Consider the following 18304-nt stretch of genomic DNA (forward strand, 5'->3'; position numbering starts at 1 on the left):
ATCAATGTATGACCCCGTATATATATCAATGTATGACCCCGTATATATATCAATGTATGACCCTGTATATATCAATGTATGACCCCGTATATATCAATGTATGACCCCGTATATATATATCAATGTATGACCCCGTATATATATATCAATGTATGACCCCGTATATATCAATGTATGACCCCGTATATATCAATGTATGACCCCGTATATATATCAATATATGACCCTGTATATATATCAATGTATGACCCCGTATATATCAATGTATGACCCCATATATATCAATGTATGACCCCGTATATATCAATGTATGACCCCGTATATATATCAATATATGACCCTGTATATATATCAATGTATGACCCCGTATATATATCAATGTATGACCCCGTATATATATCAATGTATGACCCTGTATATATCAATGTATGACCCCGTATATATATATATCAATGTATGACCCCGTATATATATCAATGTATGACCCCGTATATATATATCAATGTATGACCCCGTATATATATATCAATGTATGACCCCGTATATATATCAATGTATGACCCTGTATATATCAATGTATGACCCCATATATATCAATGTATGACCCCGTATATATCAATGTATGACCCCGTATATATATATCAATGTATGACCCCGTATATATCAATGTATGACCCCGTATATATCAATGTATGACCCGTATATATCAATGTATGACCCCATATATATCAATGTATGACCCCGTATATATATATCAATGTATGACCCCGTATATATCAATGTATGACCCCATATATATCAATGTATGACCCGTATATATATATCAATGTATGACCCCATATATATATATCAATGTATGACCCCGTATATATCAATGTATGACCCCATATATATCAATGTATGACCCCGTATATATATCAATGTATGACCCCGTATATATCAATGTATGACCCCGTATATATATATCAATGTATGACCCCGTATATATCAATGTATGACCCGTATATATATATCAATGTATGACCCCGTATATATATCTGTTTTAGGTTGTAAGTATACATCCACATGACCCCATATATACAGCAGGAGAAATAAGTATTGGACGCGTCGCCAGTTTTCTAAGTAAATCTATTGGTAAAGGTGCTATTGACATGAAATTCTCTCCAGATGTCGGTAACAACTCATCCAATCCACACAGGAAAGAAATCACCATAGATGTCCATAAATTATGTGTAATAATGAGAAATGACACCGGGAAAAAGTACTGATCCCAAGAAAAAGAGGAGCAAAAAGCCCAGGAAAGTCCTGACACTGACTGAGATCTATCAGTAAGTAGGAAGCAATCCTGCCACTAAGTGACCAATAATATCAGCTGGTTCATCTGATGACCTATAAAAAGGTGTCTCATTACCAAGGTGTCACACAAGAAACATCCCATGATGGCTAACACCAGTGAGCTGTCTCAAGACCTTCACAACCTTATTGTTGCAAAGCATCCTGATGGCATTGGTTACAGAAGAATTTCTAAACTACTAAAGGTTACAGTGAGAACTGCTGGGGCGACAATCCGGAAGTAGAAAGAACATTTCACTATAAACCAGCCATGACCAGGTGCTTCCCACAAGATTTCACCATAAACCAGCCATGACCAGGTGCTCCCTGCAAGATTTCACCATAAACCGGCCACGACCAGGTGCTCCCTGCAAGATTTCACCATAGACCAGCCACGACCTGGTGCTCCCTGCAAGGTTTCACCATAGACCAGCCATGACCAGGTGCTCCCTGCAAGATTTCACCATAGACCGGCCACGACCAGGTGCTCCCTGCAAGATTTCACCATAATCCGGCCACAAGCAGGTGCAAGATTTCACACAGAGTGAAAAGAATTATCAGTAGAGTGGTCCAAGAACCAAGGACCATCTGTGCAGAGCTAGAGAAAGACCTGGAGTCAGCAGGGACAAGAAAACAATAAGTAATGCACTCAACCTCCATGGCCTGTATGCACGCTCACCACCCAACCTCCATCGCCTGTATGCACGCTCACCACCCAACCTCCATGGCCTGTATGCACGCTCACCACACAACCTCCATGGCCTGTAGAATGCTCACCATGCAACCTCCATGACCTGTATGCATGCCCACCACGCACCTTCCATGGCCTGTATGCACGCTCATCACGCACCCTCAATGGACTGTATGAACGCTCATCACACACCCTCCATGGACTGTATGCACACTCTTCACGCACCCTCCATGGCCTGTATGCACACTCATCGCGCACCCTCCATGACCTGTATGCACGCTCACCACACAGCCTCCATGACCTGTATGCACGCTCACCACACAGCCTCCATGGCCTGTATGCACGCTCACCACACAGCCTCCATGGCCTGTATGCACGCTCATAATGCACCCTACATGGCCTGTATGAACGCTCACCACACAACCTCCATGGCCTGTATACACACTCACCACACAACCTCCATGGCCTGTATGCACACTCACCACACAACCTCCATGGCATGTATGCACGCTCACCACACAACCTCCATGGCCTGTATGCATGCTCACCACACAACCTCCATGGCCTGTATGTACGCTCACTACACAACCTCCATGGCCTGTATGCACGCTCACCACACAACCTCCATGGCCTGTATGCACACTCACCACACAACCTCCATGGCCTGTATGCACGCTCACCACGCAACCTCCATGGCCTGTATGCACGCTCACCACACAACCTCCATGGCCTGTATGCACGCTCACCACGCAACCTCCATGGCCTGTATGCACGCTCACCACGCAACCTCCATGGCCTGTATGCACGCTCACCACACAACCTCCTTGGCCTGTATGGACGCTCACTACACAACCTCCACGGCCTGTATGCACGCTCACCACACACCCTCCATGGCCTGTATGCACGCTCACCACACAACCTCCATGGCCTGTATGCACACTCATCACACAAGACTCCTTTGCTGAACAAAAAGCATGCTTACCAGCATTGAATTCTTTGGATGCCATAATACACACCATGTTAAGAGGTCAAAAGACACTACATGTCACCCCGAAAACACCATACCAACAGTGAAGTGTGGAGGTGGGAACATCATGGTGTGCGGCTGGTTTTTAGCATACGGCACTGGCAAACTTCATATCGGAGGAAGGATGAATGGATAAATGTACTGAAACATTCTAAATAAAAATCTGCTGCCATCTATCAGGATGATGAAGGTGAAACGAGGGTGAACATTTCAGCAAGACAATGATCCCAAACACACGGCCAAGGAAACTCTCAACTGGTGTCAGAGACAGAGAATAAGGCTGCTAGAACGGCCGAGCCGATCACCGGACATGAATCCAATATAAAATGTATGGAAGGAACTAAAGCTCAAAGATCATAGAAGGAGCCACGGAAGCTTCCGGATGTGACGAGTGCTTGTGTGGAAGAATGAGCTGAAATTCCTCGTGAGCAATGCCTGCGACTAGTTTCTCCATACAGAAGGGGTCTTAAAGTTTCATCACCAACAAAGGCTTTTGTACCAAGTATTTATTACATGTCAGTACTTTTCCCGGTGTCACCTCTCATTATTACACATCATTTATGGACATCTATGGTGACTTCTTTCCTGTGTGGATGTGATGGGCTGTTACCAACATCTGGGGAGAATTTCAAGTCAATAGCACCTTTACCAATAGATTTACTGAGAACATTGGTGACGTGTCCAATACTTATTTCACCGGCTGTATCTGTAGGACCCCGTATATGTATCTGTATGACGGGACTGATGGGTGTGTGACGCATCGTCTATAGATGCCGGTGCTCCTGAGCGGCTCTTGTGTCTTTACATGATTAAGAATCACATCCTGGAATAATAGGAGACCCCCGCTGACCCCCGGAAGCGGTGGCAAAGTTCCCGAGAGCCAGTGAATCCTCCTATCGTCCTGCTCCTCCGGGGGGATTTTGTTCTGGACCCTGGAAGGCTCAGTGATCAGACAGCTCCAGTCTCACATTCTGGCGCTCGACAATGCGTGCGGACGGCTGTAAAACCGCGTATCAGGTATCAACCCTTACGCACATGGCGGGATGCTCTGCAGCCTCCCTTACCGAGGTCCAGGCTTCAGGGGGTTCTGGGTGTGAAAAGCGTAACCCCTCCACTGGAGGTTTGGCGTATGGGATTCCATAGAAGGCTCGAGCCGCTCGGTTTCCCTTTACCGACACCGTTACCCCACGGAGCCGCCCGTACTTAGTGATCAGAGATGGACGGTCACTCTCTGCACCTGCAGATAACAGAAAGCAATGACCAGTTATAATGACTACAAAATGTCAGCCACTGGCCAACCTGAGAAGGCTGATAACAGAAAGAAATTGTCATGGGGATACCGAGACAGAGAGCGGCCACTGTAGATCGCGGAGTCTGGTTACTTGTAAGCCTGCACTGATTAGAGCTGCTTCACCTTCCTATTAGCAGTGCAGGTTTCCTTGCAAGGGTTAATCGGTTCAGTTGATCTCCTGGAGGTCTCCATCCTGGATTGTCCCAGCTGTTCTGTGTTGGCCGCTCCCCTCTGGTATATATGCTCCTCTTGCACTTGGGAGTTGCCAGTGATAGCCTTACAACTACCTGGTGTGAAGACCCGGGGTCTTCCGTGGGCAGAACACTACTCAGACAACACAGGGCGAGGGTAAAACAGAGCTCCCGCTCCCAGCTGTCTCTCCGTGTGCCGTCCTGCTTCCATGAGAAGCGTGACAGCAATAAACTGTAGTCACCTCCCCTAGTAATGGCTGATAACAGGGAGTAATAGATTGTAGTCACCTGTCCTACAGTCACCTCACCCAGTAATGGCTGATAACAGGGAGTAATAGATTGTAGTCTCCTGTCCTACAGTCACATCCCCTAGTAATGGCTGATAACAGGGAGTAATAGATTGTAGTCTCCTGTCCTACAGTCACCTCACCCAGTAATGGCTGATAACAGGGAGTAATAGATTGTAGTCACCTGTCCTACAGTCACCTCCCCAGTAATGGCTGATAACAGGGAGTAATAGATTGTAGTCTCCTGTCCTACAGTCGCCTCCCCCAGTAATGGCTGATAACAGGGAGAAATAGATTGTAGTCTCCTGTCCTACAGTCACCTCCCCAGTAATAGCTGATAACAGGGAGTAATAGATTGTAGTCTCCTGTCCTACAGTCACCTCCCCCAGTAATGGCTGATAACAGGGAGTAATAGATTGTAGTCTCCTGTCCTACAGTCTCCTCCCCCAGTAATGGCTGATAACAGGGGGTAATAGATTGTAGTCTCCTGTCCTACAGTCTCCTCCCTCCAGTAGTGGCTGATAACAGGGAGTAATAGATTGTAGTCTCCTGTCCTACAGTCACCTCCCTCCAGTAATGGCTGATAACAGGGGGTAATAGATTGTAGTCTCCTGTCCTACAGTCTCCTCCCCAGTAATGGCTGATAACAGGGAGTAATAGATTGTAGGTCTTTTTTATTTATAGAAGAAAACATTACAGGACACAAAACACAAGAACAAAACTGCAGAACAAGACGACAAAACCCGACACAAATCACAGAAAATAGAAGATCCGACCTACAGAGAAAGAACAGAATCCCCCCAGGAATATATACATAGAGAAGAAATAACTATTATACAACCTATAAGACCCCCGGCCCAGCTTCATTCATACTACTATATACAATCCCACACAACGCTCACACCGTCCTATATACACATAAAACACCGTCCTATATACAAGATTATATACAATAAAACACTAAACCTAATATAACGTATATACAACCGGACACTAACACTAACCTACTGGTCCCACTGCCTGACCTTAGTCACCCCCTTACCGCACCTCATTCACACCACAGAAAACCAAAAATAACAAGATATACAATAGTGACATGAACAAAAGTTTTTCCCCAGGCGGGGCCTGGACCAGGCCAGATCAGTCCTCTTATCACCGCTGATGAAGAACCCCCCCCCAAATCCCCCACCCATCCTAACTAAAACCCCCTATTATACATTATATACAATATATACAGAACACAACCTACACACTCACCATCCAAGGCTCAAGTTCGATGCCGGCAAACCTTCTATTCAGGAGACAGAAATACAAAACAAAAATCTAGGGTGAAAAGACATCGGCCCACCACCAGGATATAGGAGTACTACCGGACTAAGGCACCCTGAAGGAAAAGCCCCTCCAGAGACGGGCCGCCCTCCGGGCACCCAGTCTTTCATACTCCAGAGAACGTACCTTCACCAGGTCACCTAGGATGTTCCTACAGACTTCATCTACATGGAGGATTTTACTCTGCGTCGAGACTAAAACTCGTACGTTCCACGTGAAATACCTCACCACTGCGCTGACTATGAATAAAGTGTCTCGGTCCCTTCTCCCAAGGTCTCCAAACGCTCCATAGGCCCACCCGGCGTAGGACAGAGTAGCCAGCCGCGGCCAACCAATGGAAGCCCCCACCCTGTTGTACACCTCTGTATTAAAGGGACAATGAAGCAGGAAGTGCTCCATGCTTTCCAGCACGTTAGCACAAGCCTCACGGGGGCAATTCCTGTCCTCGGAGCTCCTGTACTTCAAATTGTCCCTCACATACAGCTTACCATGGAAGCAGCGCCAAGTCAAGTCCCAGTACTTCTTGGGGATCCTGCTAGAATTTAACAAACTCAACCCAACCTCCAGATCCCGACTTGGGCAGTCTTTGAGGACCAATGGACTCTGAAAACGAGAAAGCAAGACCCTCATATCGAGGAGTTTCCTCGGGAGGGATCTCACCTCCCACATTCCCAGACCCCACCGGCGGATCATTTTCAGAACCGGGGTAACGTAAGCCGGGAGATGCCCGTGTGGTGTGCGGAGATCCTTCACTCTTCCCCCTGTCTCCCATTCCTGGAAGAAAGGCTGAAACCATCCCTTGCAGGAGAATACCCACGGAGGAGCCCTCTCTTTCCAGAGGTTTGCCACATTCACTTTCAAGAAGGTGTTCACTAGGAACACCACGGGGTTCACCATATTCAAACCCCCTAGTCTCCTCGTGCGGTAAGTGACCTCCCGCTTGACTAGGTTCAGTCTGTTCCCCCATAACATCTGGAAGAACAGACTGTAGACCCGTGTCCAGAGAGGCTCTGGCAAGACACAGACGCTGCCCAGGTAGATTAGCAAGGGGAGCAGGAAAGCCTTGCACAGGCCAACCCTTTCCCTCAGGGTCAAAGACCAACCCCTCCATTGGTCCACTCTTTTGGCGACACCTTTGATTCTGCCTTCCCAGTTTTTCGTGGGGTAATCACCCTGGCCGAATTCGATGCCCAGGACTTTGGCATGTTCTTGGGGTTCGGGGAGGGTGTCCGGAAGATCAAACCCGGGATCTCCGCCTCCCAGCCAGAGACTCTCACACTTATCCTGGTTGACCTTGGACCCGGATGCCTCCGAGTAGCGCTCCACTTCTGACATCACCGCCGCTGCCTCCTCTTGCGAAGAAACAAAGACGGTGACATCGTCCGCATAGGCCACCACCCTCAGGATAGCCTCCGGCGCCGCCCCGCCCATCCGCACCCCCGCCAACGGTCCACAATCGATCCCTCTGAGGAAGGGATCGATCGCAAACGCGTAAAGCAAAGGGCTAAGAGGACAGCCCTGACGGACACCGGATCCTACCCCGAAAGGTCGTCCAATCCACCCATTCACCAGAGGGAAAGTCTCAGCCCCTGCATACAAGGTCTTAAGCCAGTCCACAAACCCTCCAGGCAGACCATACCTCAAAAGAGTGGACCAGAGGTACTCGTGGTTAACCCGATCAAAGGCTTTTGCCTGATCCAGGGTCAGCAAGAACCCCTTCCAAAGGCCCGCCCTGCCTTGCTCCACGGCCTCTCGGACACCTAGAACAGCACTAAAAGTGCTACGGCCAGGAACGCAACAGTGCTGAACCTCCGAAAGGAGCCGGGGTGCAAACTTCACCAGCCTGTTGAAAAGTATCTTAGCCAAAATCTTCCTGTCCACATTGAGAAGTGCTATGGGACGCCAGTTCTCAATGCGTGACGGATCCTTACCCTTTGACAAAATGATCAAAGCTGACCTCCTTAATGATCTCGGCAGAGTGCCCGAGGAGAGACACTCGTTAAACACCTGAGTCAAGAGGGGGACCAAAGAGTCCCTAAAGGTCCTAAAGAACTCGGATGTTAAGCCATCCGGACCTGGCGACTTTTTGGGCCTAAGCCCATCGATCGCCAGTCTCACTTCCTCTTCTTTGATCGTTTCTGCCAAATCGCCCAGCGAGAGGTCAGCCCCTGGCTCAGGAACGGATTCAGCCAGGAAAACCGACATCCCGTCACGATCCAGCTCCCTCCTTCCCAAGAGGTGCGAGTAGTAGGAACTGACGACCTCCAAGATCCCTGATCTGGACCTTCTCAGGGACCCCGTACTGTCCACCAGCCCCGTCACTATCTTACTATTCACTGACATCTTACAGTTTCTGTAAGGGTCGGGCGAGCAGTACTTCCCGTAGTCCCTCTCGAAAACCAAAGATGCGTGCCTATCGTACTGACACCTCTTCAGCAAGGACTTCACTCTGGAGATCTCCTCGCGGCTACCTCCAGTCGAGACAAGATGCTCGAGTTTCCTCCTCAGGCTCTGATACAGGCGATCCCTGTTCAGGCTTCTGAGGTTCGAGAGCTGCCGGAAGAATCTCGCCACCCGATGTTTGAACATCTCCCACCACTCTGACTTAGTGTTACTTAGGCCCAGCAATGGTACCTGGCTCTGAAAGAATTCCTCAAAAGACCGTCTTACAGCTTCTTCCTCAAGGAGTGACGAATTCAGCTTCCAATAGCCTCTTCCCATCCGAGGAGTCTCTGTAACGTTCAGAGAAAACATAATCAAACAGTGATCGGAGAACTCCACCTCCACAACCGACAACGGTGAAGAGACGGCCTCCTCCTTCAAATAAAACCTATCTAGCCTAGACCTGCACTGACTACCTCTAAAAAAGGTGAAACCCGTGTCGCCCGGGTTGTGCCGGATGTGGACATCCACCAGGCGAGCCTCACTCACTATCCTGTTTAACGCGACGCAGTCATAAGCCAGCTGGTCTCCGGAACCTCCTCTATCACAGGATCTCGTGACGTTGTTGAAATCCCCTCCGAAGACCACCTGCCGACTTGAAAATAAAAAAGGTTTGATCTTCAGGAAGAGACATTTGCGGTCCCACTTGGACTGGGGACCGTAGATGTTAATGAGCCGAAGCTCTTGTCCCCCCATGGAGACATCTAGGATCAAGCATCTCCCCATTTCTAATTCGATCACTCGTCTGCATTCAACCGCTGCGGTCTTAAAAAGGACCGCCACCCCGCTATACGGCTCGGCCGCAAGAGACCAGTAGGAGGGTCCATGCCTCCACTCCCGCCTTGCTTTATGCAAGGTTGATATATCGGTCAACCTGGTCTCCTGCAAAAACAAAATGTCGGCGTCAAGTTGGCCGAGAAAATGAAAGGCCGTGTACCTTGCCGCATCTGACTTTATGCTGCAAACGTTAATAGTTGCTAGCGTCAACGGGGTGGGTGCCGCCATCATGATTGATTGAATTAGATAGCCTTTTTCTTCCCACCACTGACAGTCCCAACCTCTTCCTCTGATAATGACGGGTTTTTAGTGCGCTTAAGACAAACAGACTCGTCCATTCTCTCCTTACATACATTCTTACCCTCGTCTGGTGGTCCTGGGTTAGTCGTCCCCCCAGAGGGCTTTGTATTTGCCCCCCGAGAGGAAGACCCAGCCATCTCCTGAGCCCCAACCACCTTGTCCGCAACCTCCGGCCCCGGGTCCCCACTTCCCCCCTCCAGAGGGAGGTCCTGGAGAGCCCCGAACCGGTTGGAGAGATCCACCAGAGGGGGGGCGGCTGAACCCTCCAATGGCGCCTGGATCACGGCCAGAGAGTCAAAGGGGTCGCACTCCAAAGAGGCAGCTCGAGACCTGGTCCCCCTCCTACCTCTGGCCGTTTTCCTGTTACCCTTTTTCTTTTTCTGTGACCACTCCCCCTCTCCCTCATCAAGACTGTCACCAGAAGAGGGTTCCTGGGAAGACGTGGCGTCCTCTCGCTCTTCCCTTTCAAGTCTCTTGACTTCCTCGCTCAATTCGCTGTCTTTAGGATCCTCAGCTGCAAGTGAAGTACCTGGGTCAGAGTTTAGGGACATTACTCCCTGCCCCCTGTCCCCACGGCGCTTCTCCTGCCGCCTGATGGTGGATGGCGGCAGCTTGCTCCTCACCGGTTCCCTGCCTCCCCCGCCCCTACTGGTCCCTTCACCGGCAAGATTAGTTCCAGCTTTCGCCTGTCCCGCACTCGCCGCTTTCAGGACCGCATTGGCGAAGGAACGCGGACAGCGACTGAATGGGTGACCGAGGTCACCACACAAGTTACACCTAATCCTGCGACAGGCAGCAGCAAGATGACCGAGGTCCCCACACAGTGCGCATTTCTGGGTGGTACACTGCGCACTGAAGTGTGTGGGGCTACCGCACCTGTGACAGACCTTAGGCTGCCCCCGGTAGAAAATCAAGATCCTATCCCTCCCCAAAAAGGTTGAGGAGGGGATATGGGTAACAGTGTTACCCGAAACCTTCAATTTCACCATGAAGGTCCAGGCCCCTGACCAGATACCATGGTCATCCAGATTCTTTTCGGGAATATTGGTGACCTCTCCGTATCGACTCACCCAGGTGGTAATGTCCATACAGGAAAGCGACTCGTTACTAGTCAAAACGGTCACTTTCCTGACTGAATCTTGGCGAGTTATTGCCAGGGGAAAGAGACCATGCCATTCGGGGTGACTCCGAGCCAGCTCATGGCGAGACCAGAAAAGCTCAAGGCCCTCCGGTCTCACGAAGCTGACATCGAAGTAGGAGGTCCCGTAGGGATGGATCAAGGCAAAGATGTCATATGCCGCAAAGCCCATCCCCAGCAGGAGCTCAACCACCTTTGCCCTATCAGGACAGGCATCCTTGCTTACCCACTGGAGACGGACCACGTTCCTACGGTTACTCCTCTGCCCCGTTGTCGGCAGAGACCAGACAGTCTCTGCCCCTCTATCTCGGAAGGCTGAAAGACCATGTCTCTCTATCCAGAAAGACAGATCAACCTCCCTCCCCTCTACAGTGATGGAGCTCTCCCCTCTCCTCAGGGCGTCCAGGAGCTGCTGTTGCAAGTCACCGTCCCCAGGGCCACCAGACGAGGGCGCACTACTACCCCCAGCACTGACAGCTCCTGAATAGCTTTGGGCTGAAGCCCCCGCCAATGCTGGGGGGGCAGCGGGACCAGCGCCTACTTCCCCCCCACCAACACCAATGCTGCTCCCACCATTCACTCCACTATTACTCTCACCATTTGCGGCATCACTACTCCCAGCATTCATTCCACCACTACCCCCATCATTCCCACTACTCCCAGCATTCATTCCACCACTACCCCCACCATTCACTGCACCACTACTTTCATTCCCTTTCCTTGTCACCCCATTTCCTCTGCTGTTCTCTGCACCTTCCACAGTCACCTCCATTCCTTCCTCCCTTGTGTCTGGTGTCTCTGCACTCACACCTGCTGGGCCGGGGGAGGGGAGCACTTCCAGAGACTCTTTTCCCTGCAGCACCACACCCGTTTCCCTTTGGTTGCTGCTGGCTTTCTGCAGGTCGTCTCCTGGAGCGCCCCGCCCCCCTACTGCAGCATTTTGGTCCTTGTGCTGGGCAGACTGTTTGTTGGGCACTGCTGCCCGCCCTGCACCCACAGACTTTGGGGTCTTAGTGTCCTTTTTGGGCGCTGGGGCACACTGCCCCCCTGTCGCAGCAGTGCGCCCAGTATTCTTGGCGGATGTTTTTTTCACATCCCTCCCGGCCTCCCCGGCCCCGGTGATAACCGGCTTAGCCGCAGAGGGCAGGGTGGGAAACTCCACAGAACTCCCTATGTCCAGCGCTGTGAGTACCTCCACAGCCTCGCCCCCTGCACTGTTCCCCGCACAGATGGCAGCATCGCCGGACGTCCTCCTCCTCTCCTCACCTTGCCTCTGCCTCGAGCCCACTGCAGAGCCCGTGCCTTTAGGTTTGGTGGGGTTTACACAGGAGGTGGCAGGCGCAACATCAGACATTGGTACATACTTGTAACTCACCACCTCCTGTGCGGCTCCTCCGGTCTTCTTCTTCTTCTTTTTTTTCTCCTCCACTGGATCGTCCTCCCCGAAGGAAAACCGTGTCAGGTCCTATGGAGACTCCAGCAGTCGGATTTCCCTCAGCAGTCCTCCTTCCTCTTCCTCCACCGACACTCCAGCCTCTGCTGTGGGAGTCCTCTGCCCTGCAGGGAGACCACTGGAACTCTGGCTCTGCCCCTCACTGGCTCCAGCACCTGGGGCTCCAGTCACTTCTTCATCCTCCCCCTCCTCTTCACTAAGGACGCCGGCTGGTGGTTCTCCTGAGGTGTTTAACCCCTTCATTTCTGAGAACCGCCGCTGGTTCTTAAACCTCTCCAGGAAGGGACCTGCGCTTTTCTCAATCCCCTCCCGGAGGAGCACTAACCTGACCACCTCGTCTCTGAGGGCTTTAAACCTCTGGGAGGTCGCGGGTCTCTCCTTGTTGGACGCCCGGGTGTTCAGGACCCAGGCCTCCCTCAGCTCCTCTTTCAGCTGGGTTAGTGCTTTGCCGGCGTCCTCGTATTCTCGTAGCATGGCGACCACTCGGGAGGAGAAGGAACTTGTGGACTCGCTGGAGCTCATCTCTCCCCAGGATCTTGCTGGACTCTTGTTCCTGGGGCCTGGGGTGCCCCGGTCTCCCTCTCTGGGCGAGCGATGAATCGTCTCGAGGTTGGAGTAGGTGGGTATGTTTTTCTTCACCCTACCCGATCTCCTCACTCCCTCCTGGGCCGGTTGTTGTGGCTCCTTGTCCCCCGCCGGCATAGACCAGGGGATAGGAGGCTGGGAAGCCATGCCGGCCTCCCAGTAAGCCTGCCTCTCCCTGGGGAGAAGAGAGGCAGACGACGACCCTCCTCCTGGAAGTCCTGGAGCTCACGAAGCAGGTGCTACTCTCAGCAGGGAGAAACTGATTGTGGGCACCTGTCCTACAGTCACCTCCCACAGTAATGGCTGATAACAGGGAGTAATAGATTGTAGTCACCTGTTGGGGGACGCAGTAGAGCTGTGCCTGTGCCCACCCTAACACTCACTATATCTGCTTCTCACCTGTCTGCAGGGGCCCCTGGGTCACACAGCACAAGATCAGGATCCAGCTCCGGGGCCACATGTCCGTCCGGTGCCGCTGAGCTTCGTCTTGTGGTTTCTGAGCTTCACCAGACTCTGAACGCTGGCGAGGACCCAGCCCCCGACTCCCTGCCCCCCCACCCCGCTCCGGTAAACACTGTGGATCCGGGATCTGTGCCAACCAGGACAGGGCACGAGGGAAGATGGCTGCTAAACTACAGAGATGATGCATAAATCTAGATGCACCATAAGGGGTGCAGGCAAAGTGTCCTATTCAACAAGTATCTGACAGTCATTTCAATGGCAGTCATTCAGGGCAGGAGTCCGGTAACCCACACTTTATATTCTCTTTTAACTATGTACTTTATTCCTTCGTCCATAGTCCACATTCACTGTCCCATCCCCCCTCCATCCCCCCTCATCCACATCTGCCCCTCTCTCCTGCCCTCTCCTATGTACACCTCTCATGATCTTTTGAACTTAAGACCCCGTCACACTAAGCGATGCAGCAGCGATCCCGACAACGATACGACCTGTCAGGGATCGTTGCTGCGTCGCTATGTGGTCGCTGGTGAGCTGTCAAACAGGCAGGCTCACCAACGATCAGGGAGCAGCGATATCGTGGAAAGAATCGTTCCACGATGTCCTGCTCCCGGTTACCAGCCTGCTGAAGCAGGAGCAGGCTGGTAACTATGGTAAATGTCGGGTTACTAAGTGCGCGTGTGCCCCTAGTAACCCGCTGTTTACCATGGATACCACTCTGCTACGGTGCGCGGGAGGTTACCGTTCACCTCAGTAGAGTGGTATCCATGGTAAACAGCGGGTTACTAAGTGCGCGCGTGCCCCTAGTAACCCGATGTTTACCATGGATACCAGCCTGATCGCTGCTCCCGCTGGTCACACACAGCGATGTGTGCTGACCAGCGGGAGGCCAACGACCAAAAAATGGTCCAGGACACTTTGCTGCGATCAGCGACCTCACAGCAGGGGCCTGATCGTTGCAAAGTGTCACACATAGCGACATCGCTGGTGAGGTCGCTGGTGAGTCACCAAAACCGTGACACAGCAGCGATCTCGCTAGCGATATTGCTATGTGAGACGGGGGCTCTACTGACAAATCTCACTCTGTCTTATCCAAAGGTATTGCACAAGAAACCACGTCACAAATCCAAAAACTATCTGCTCTTTCTCTTTTAACTGCTACTACTCATTTCAGGGGATATCTCTTCTAACCCCGGACCACCCTCTGCCAACCTCAACCTCTCCCCCACCTCACATCGGAGCCCTGCTAACCTTATTAACATCAGCTGTACTCCATCTCCCTCCTTTAATTGCACACTGTGGAATCCACGGTCTGTATGCAACAAGCTTCCTTTACTGCACAATTACTTTCTGACCAACTCTCTCAATCTGCTGGCCCTCACTGAAACTTGGATCCAGGACTCTGACACAGTCTCCCCTGCTGCTATTTCTCATGGCGTCCTGCATTTTTCCCATTCCCCGAGACCTGTGAACAGACTTGGTGGTGGGGTCGGCTTACTCCTGTCCCCACAATGCACCTTCCAGGTCATCCCCCCAGTACCATCACTCTTATTCCCTTCTTTTGAGGTCCACACCATCAGGCTCTTCCATCCCCTCTCCCTCAGAGTAGCGGTCGTATACCGTCCCCCAGGCTCACCCACCCAGTTCCTTGACCATTTTTCTGCCTGGCTGCCGCACTTCATGTCCTCAGATTTACCGACCCTTATCCTGGGAGACTTCAACATCCCCATAAACAGCCCCACCTCCTCATCCGCATCCCAGCTTCTATCTTTAACCACTTCTCTCGGCCTCTCACAGCTTTCAACCTCTGAGACACACAAAGATGGAAACACCCTTGATCTGGTCTTTGTCCGGCTTTGTTCAATCCCCCACCTAAATAACTCCCCTCTTCCCCTCTCTGATCATAACATTCTCTCCTTCACGCTCACAAATCCTCGCCCGCCCCAGCACACTCCTACCTATCACACATCCAGAAGTCTACAAGCCATTAACCCTCATACACTCACAGACTCCCTTCACTCATCACTGTCTCCAATCTCCTCTTTTTCCTGTCCTAATCTGGCTGTAAACCACTACAACGACACCCTCAGAAGCCCCCTGGACCAAGTAGCGCCCATCACCCTCAGAACCTCTAAACACAGAGTAAAACAGCCCTGGCTCACACCGCAAACCCGATTTCTCCAGCGCTGCTCTAGAAGTGCCGAACGGCTATGGAGGAAAACTCGGACACCAGAAAACTTTATCCACTACAAGTTTATGTTAAAAACATATAACTCTGCCCATCACCTCGCCAAACAGACCTACTTCACCACCCTGATCTCCTCACTATCCAACAACCCCAAAAAACTCTTCGATACCTTTCACTCCCTCCTCAGTCCTAAAGCGCAGGCCCCCACCACGGACATTTGTGCTGAAAACCTGGCCTCCTACTTCACAGAGAAAATAGACACCATCCGTCAGGAAATCAGCTCCCAGCCACAAAGTGCCGTGACTCCCACCCCCCCGCACATCCCCTCTGGATCCCTCTCCACATTTGACCCAGTCACAGAAGATGAAGTCTCCAGGCTCCTCTCTTCTTCCCATCCCACTACATGCACCACTGACCCCATCCCCTCACATCTACTCCAGTCTCTCTCTTCAGTCGTCCCTACGCACCTAACTAAAATCTTCAACCTCTCCCTCTCTTCTGGTGTCTTCCCCTCCTCCTTCAAACACTCCATCATTACTCCATTATTAAAAAAGCCCTCTCATGACCTTTCCTGCACAAACAACTACAGACCAGTCTCCAATCTTCCCTTCATCTCTAAACTCTTGGAGCGCCTGGTCTACTCCCGCCTTACTCGTTACCTCTCCATTCACTCTATTCTAGACCCATCACAGTCCGGCTTCCGCTCTCTACATTCTACAGAAACTGCACTCATCAAAGTAACCAATGACCTTCTGACAGCAAAAAACGTAATGGCAATCACTCTCTGCTCATTCTTCTTGACCTCTCTGCAGCTTTCGACACCGTTGACCACCACCTCCTACTGTCTATGCTTCACTCAATCGGCATAAAGGACACTGCTCTCTCCTGGTTCTCCTCCTACCTATCTGACCGCTCTTTCAGTGTATCGTTCGCTGGCTCCACTTCTTCCTCTCACTATTGGGGTTCCTCAGGGTTCAGTCCTTGGCCCTCTTCCTCTCACTATTGGGGTTCCTCAGGGGTCAGTCCTTGGCCCTCTTCTCTTCTCTCTCTACACGGCCCCAATTGGACAGACCATCAGCAAATTTGGTTTGCAGTATCATCTTTATGCTGATGACACACAACTATACACCTCATCCCCTGACCTCACCCCCGCTGTGCTACAGAACACCAGTGAATGTCTGGCCGCAGTTTCTAACATCGTGTCCGCTCTCTACCCGAAACTCAACCTTTCCAAAACTGAACTTCTTCTGCTCCCGCCGTCTACTCACCTCTCTAAATCTGACATCTCCCTCTCCGTGTGGGCACCACAATAACGCCGAGCCAGCAGGTGCGCTGTCTGGGCGTTGTGACACCAATCTCTCCTTCACCCTCCATATACAATCTCTTGCCCGCTCTTGTCGCTTGCACCTGAAGAACATCTCTAGAATCCCCCCATTTCTCACCATGGAAACAACAAAAACCCTCACTGTCGCCCTGATCCACTCCCGCCTCAACTACTGTAACTCTCTATTAATTGGCCGCCCCCTCACTCGACTTTCCCCCCTCCAGTCCATCCTTAATGCTGCAGCCAGGGTCATCTATTTGGCTGATCGTTAGTCGGGACGCTTCCGCTCTTTGCCAGTAATTGCACTCGCTGCCCATGAATTATAGGATCCAATTTAAATTGCTTGTTCTCACCCACAAAGCTCTCCACAGTGCGGCGCCCCCCCTACATCTCCTCCCTCATTACACTGCGGCGCCCCCCTACATCTCCTCCCTCATTACAGCGCGACACCCCCCCTACATCTCCTTCCTCATTACAGTGCGGCGCCCCCCTACATCTCCTCCCTCATTACACTGCGGCGCCCCCCTACATCTCCTCCCTCATTACAGCGCGGCGCCCCCCCTACATCTCCTTCCTCATTACAGTGCAGCACCCCCCTACATCTCCTCCCTCATTACAGTGCGGCAACCCCCTACATCTCCTCCCTCATTACAGTGCGGCATCCCCTACATCTCCTCCCTCATTACAGTGCGGCGCCCCCCTACATCTCCTCCCTCATTACAGTGCGGCGCCCCCCTACATCTCCTCCCTCATTACAGTGCGGCATCCCCTACATCTCCTCCCTCATTACAGTGCGCCCCCCCTACATCTCCTCCCTCATTTCTGTTTATCGGCCTACCCGTACTCTAGCCACAAGCGACTTTCGACTAACATCCGCACTAATCCGCACCTCCCACTCCCGGCTCTATGACTTCTCCCGAGCTGCACCTATTCTTTGGAATGCTCTACCCCAAGAAATTAGGATGAACCACAACTTACACAGTTTTAGGCGCTCCCTAAAAACACATCTGTTTAGGGCAGCCTATCACCTTCCCTAATCGAATTCCTTTTATATTCTTATAGCCCATTCCTTATTTCTCTAAACATAAGTATTCACCGAACCAAAAAGCACCACAGACACTGGCCGGTGGCTACAGGTACTGGCCGGGGACTACAGACACTGGCCGGTGGTGAGCTCATGCAGCCTTTATCTATCCCGCATCCCCTCAAGATGGCCGGACCATCCTTGTATATAAGCCCCTGTACGGTGTGTCACCCCCACCTCATTGTAGATTGTCAGCTCTTACCAGCAGGGGCGTCATTATTTTTGCTTTAATTATTGTATTATCTTTATGTTACATATGACTGTTGTATATGAACCTGTGAATTGTACAGCGCTGCAGAATAGGTTGGCGCCATATAAATAAAGATTATTATTATTATTAGAGGACGCAAAGAGCGAGCGGCAGCCAAGCGCTGGCAGAGTGGGGTCGCGGTGATCGCCCCTGTGC

General features: G+C 51.4%; 1 protein-coding gene across 3 annotated transcripts in view; it reads right to left on the minus strand.

Moving 5' to 3' along the window:
• Positions 1-13385, minus strand: part of LOC141175879 (cocaine esterase-like) — a 28936-nt gene extending 15551 nt beyond the window's left edge. Inside the window, exons 1-2 of one of the 3 annotated variants that reach the window (XM_073659853.1) lie at positions 13243-13385; positions 4086-4287 (exon numbers count right to left, since the gene is read on the minus strand). In XM_073659853.1, the coding sequence (XP_073515954.1) occupies positions 4086-4287; positions 13243-13303 (263 nt within the window). In that variant the 5' untranslated portion in view covers positions 13304-13385. The remainder of the gene's footprint in view (positions 1-4085; positions 4288-13242) is intronic. The other 2 variants (XM_073659854.1, XM_073659855.1) reach the window with 2 other exon arrangements.
• Positions 13386-18304: the final 4919 nt, after the last annotated feature.

This window comes from Phyllobates terribilis, unplaced genomic scaffold, assembly GCF_046119375.1.
Source record: "Phyllobates terribilis strain yellow unplaced genomic scaffold, ASM4611937v1 Scaffold_14__1_contigs__length_39327217, whole genome shotgun sequence".
NCBI lineage: Eukaryota > Metazoa > Chordata > Amphibia > Anura > Dendrobatidae > Phyllobates > Phyllobates terribilis.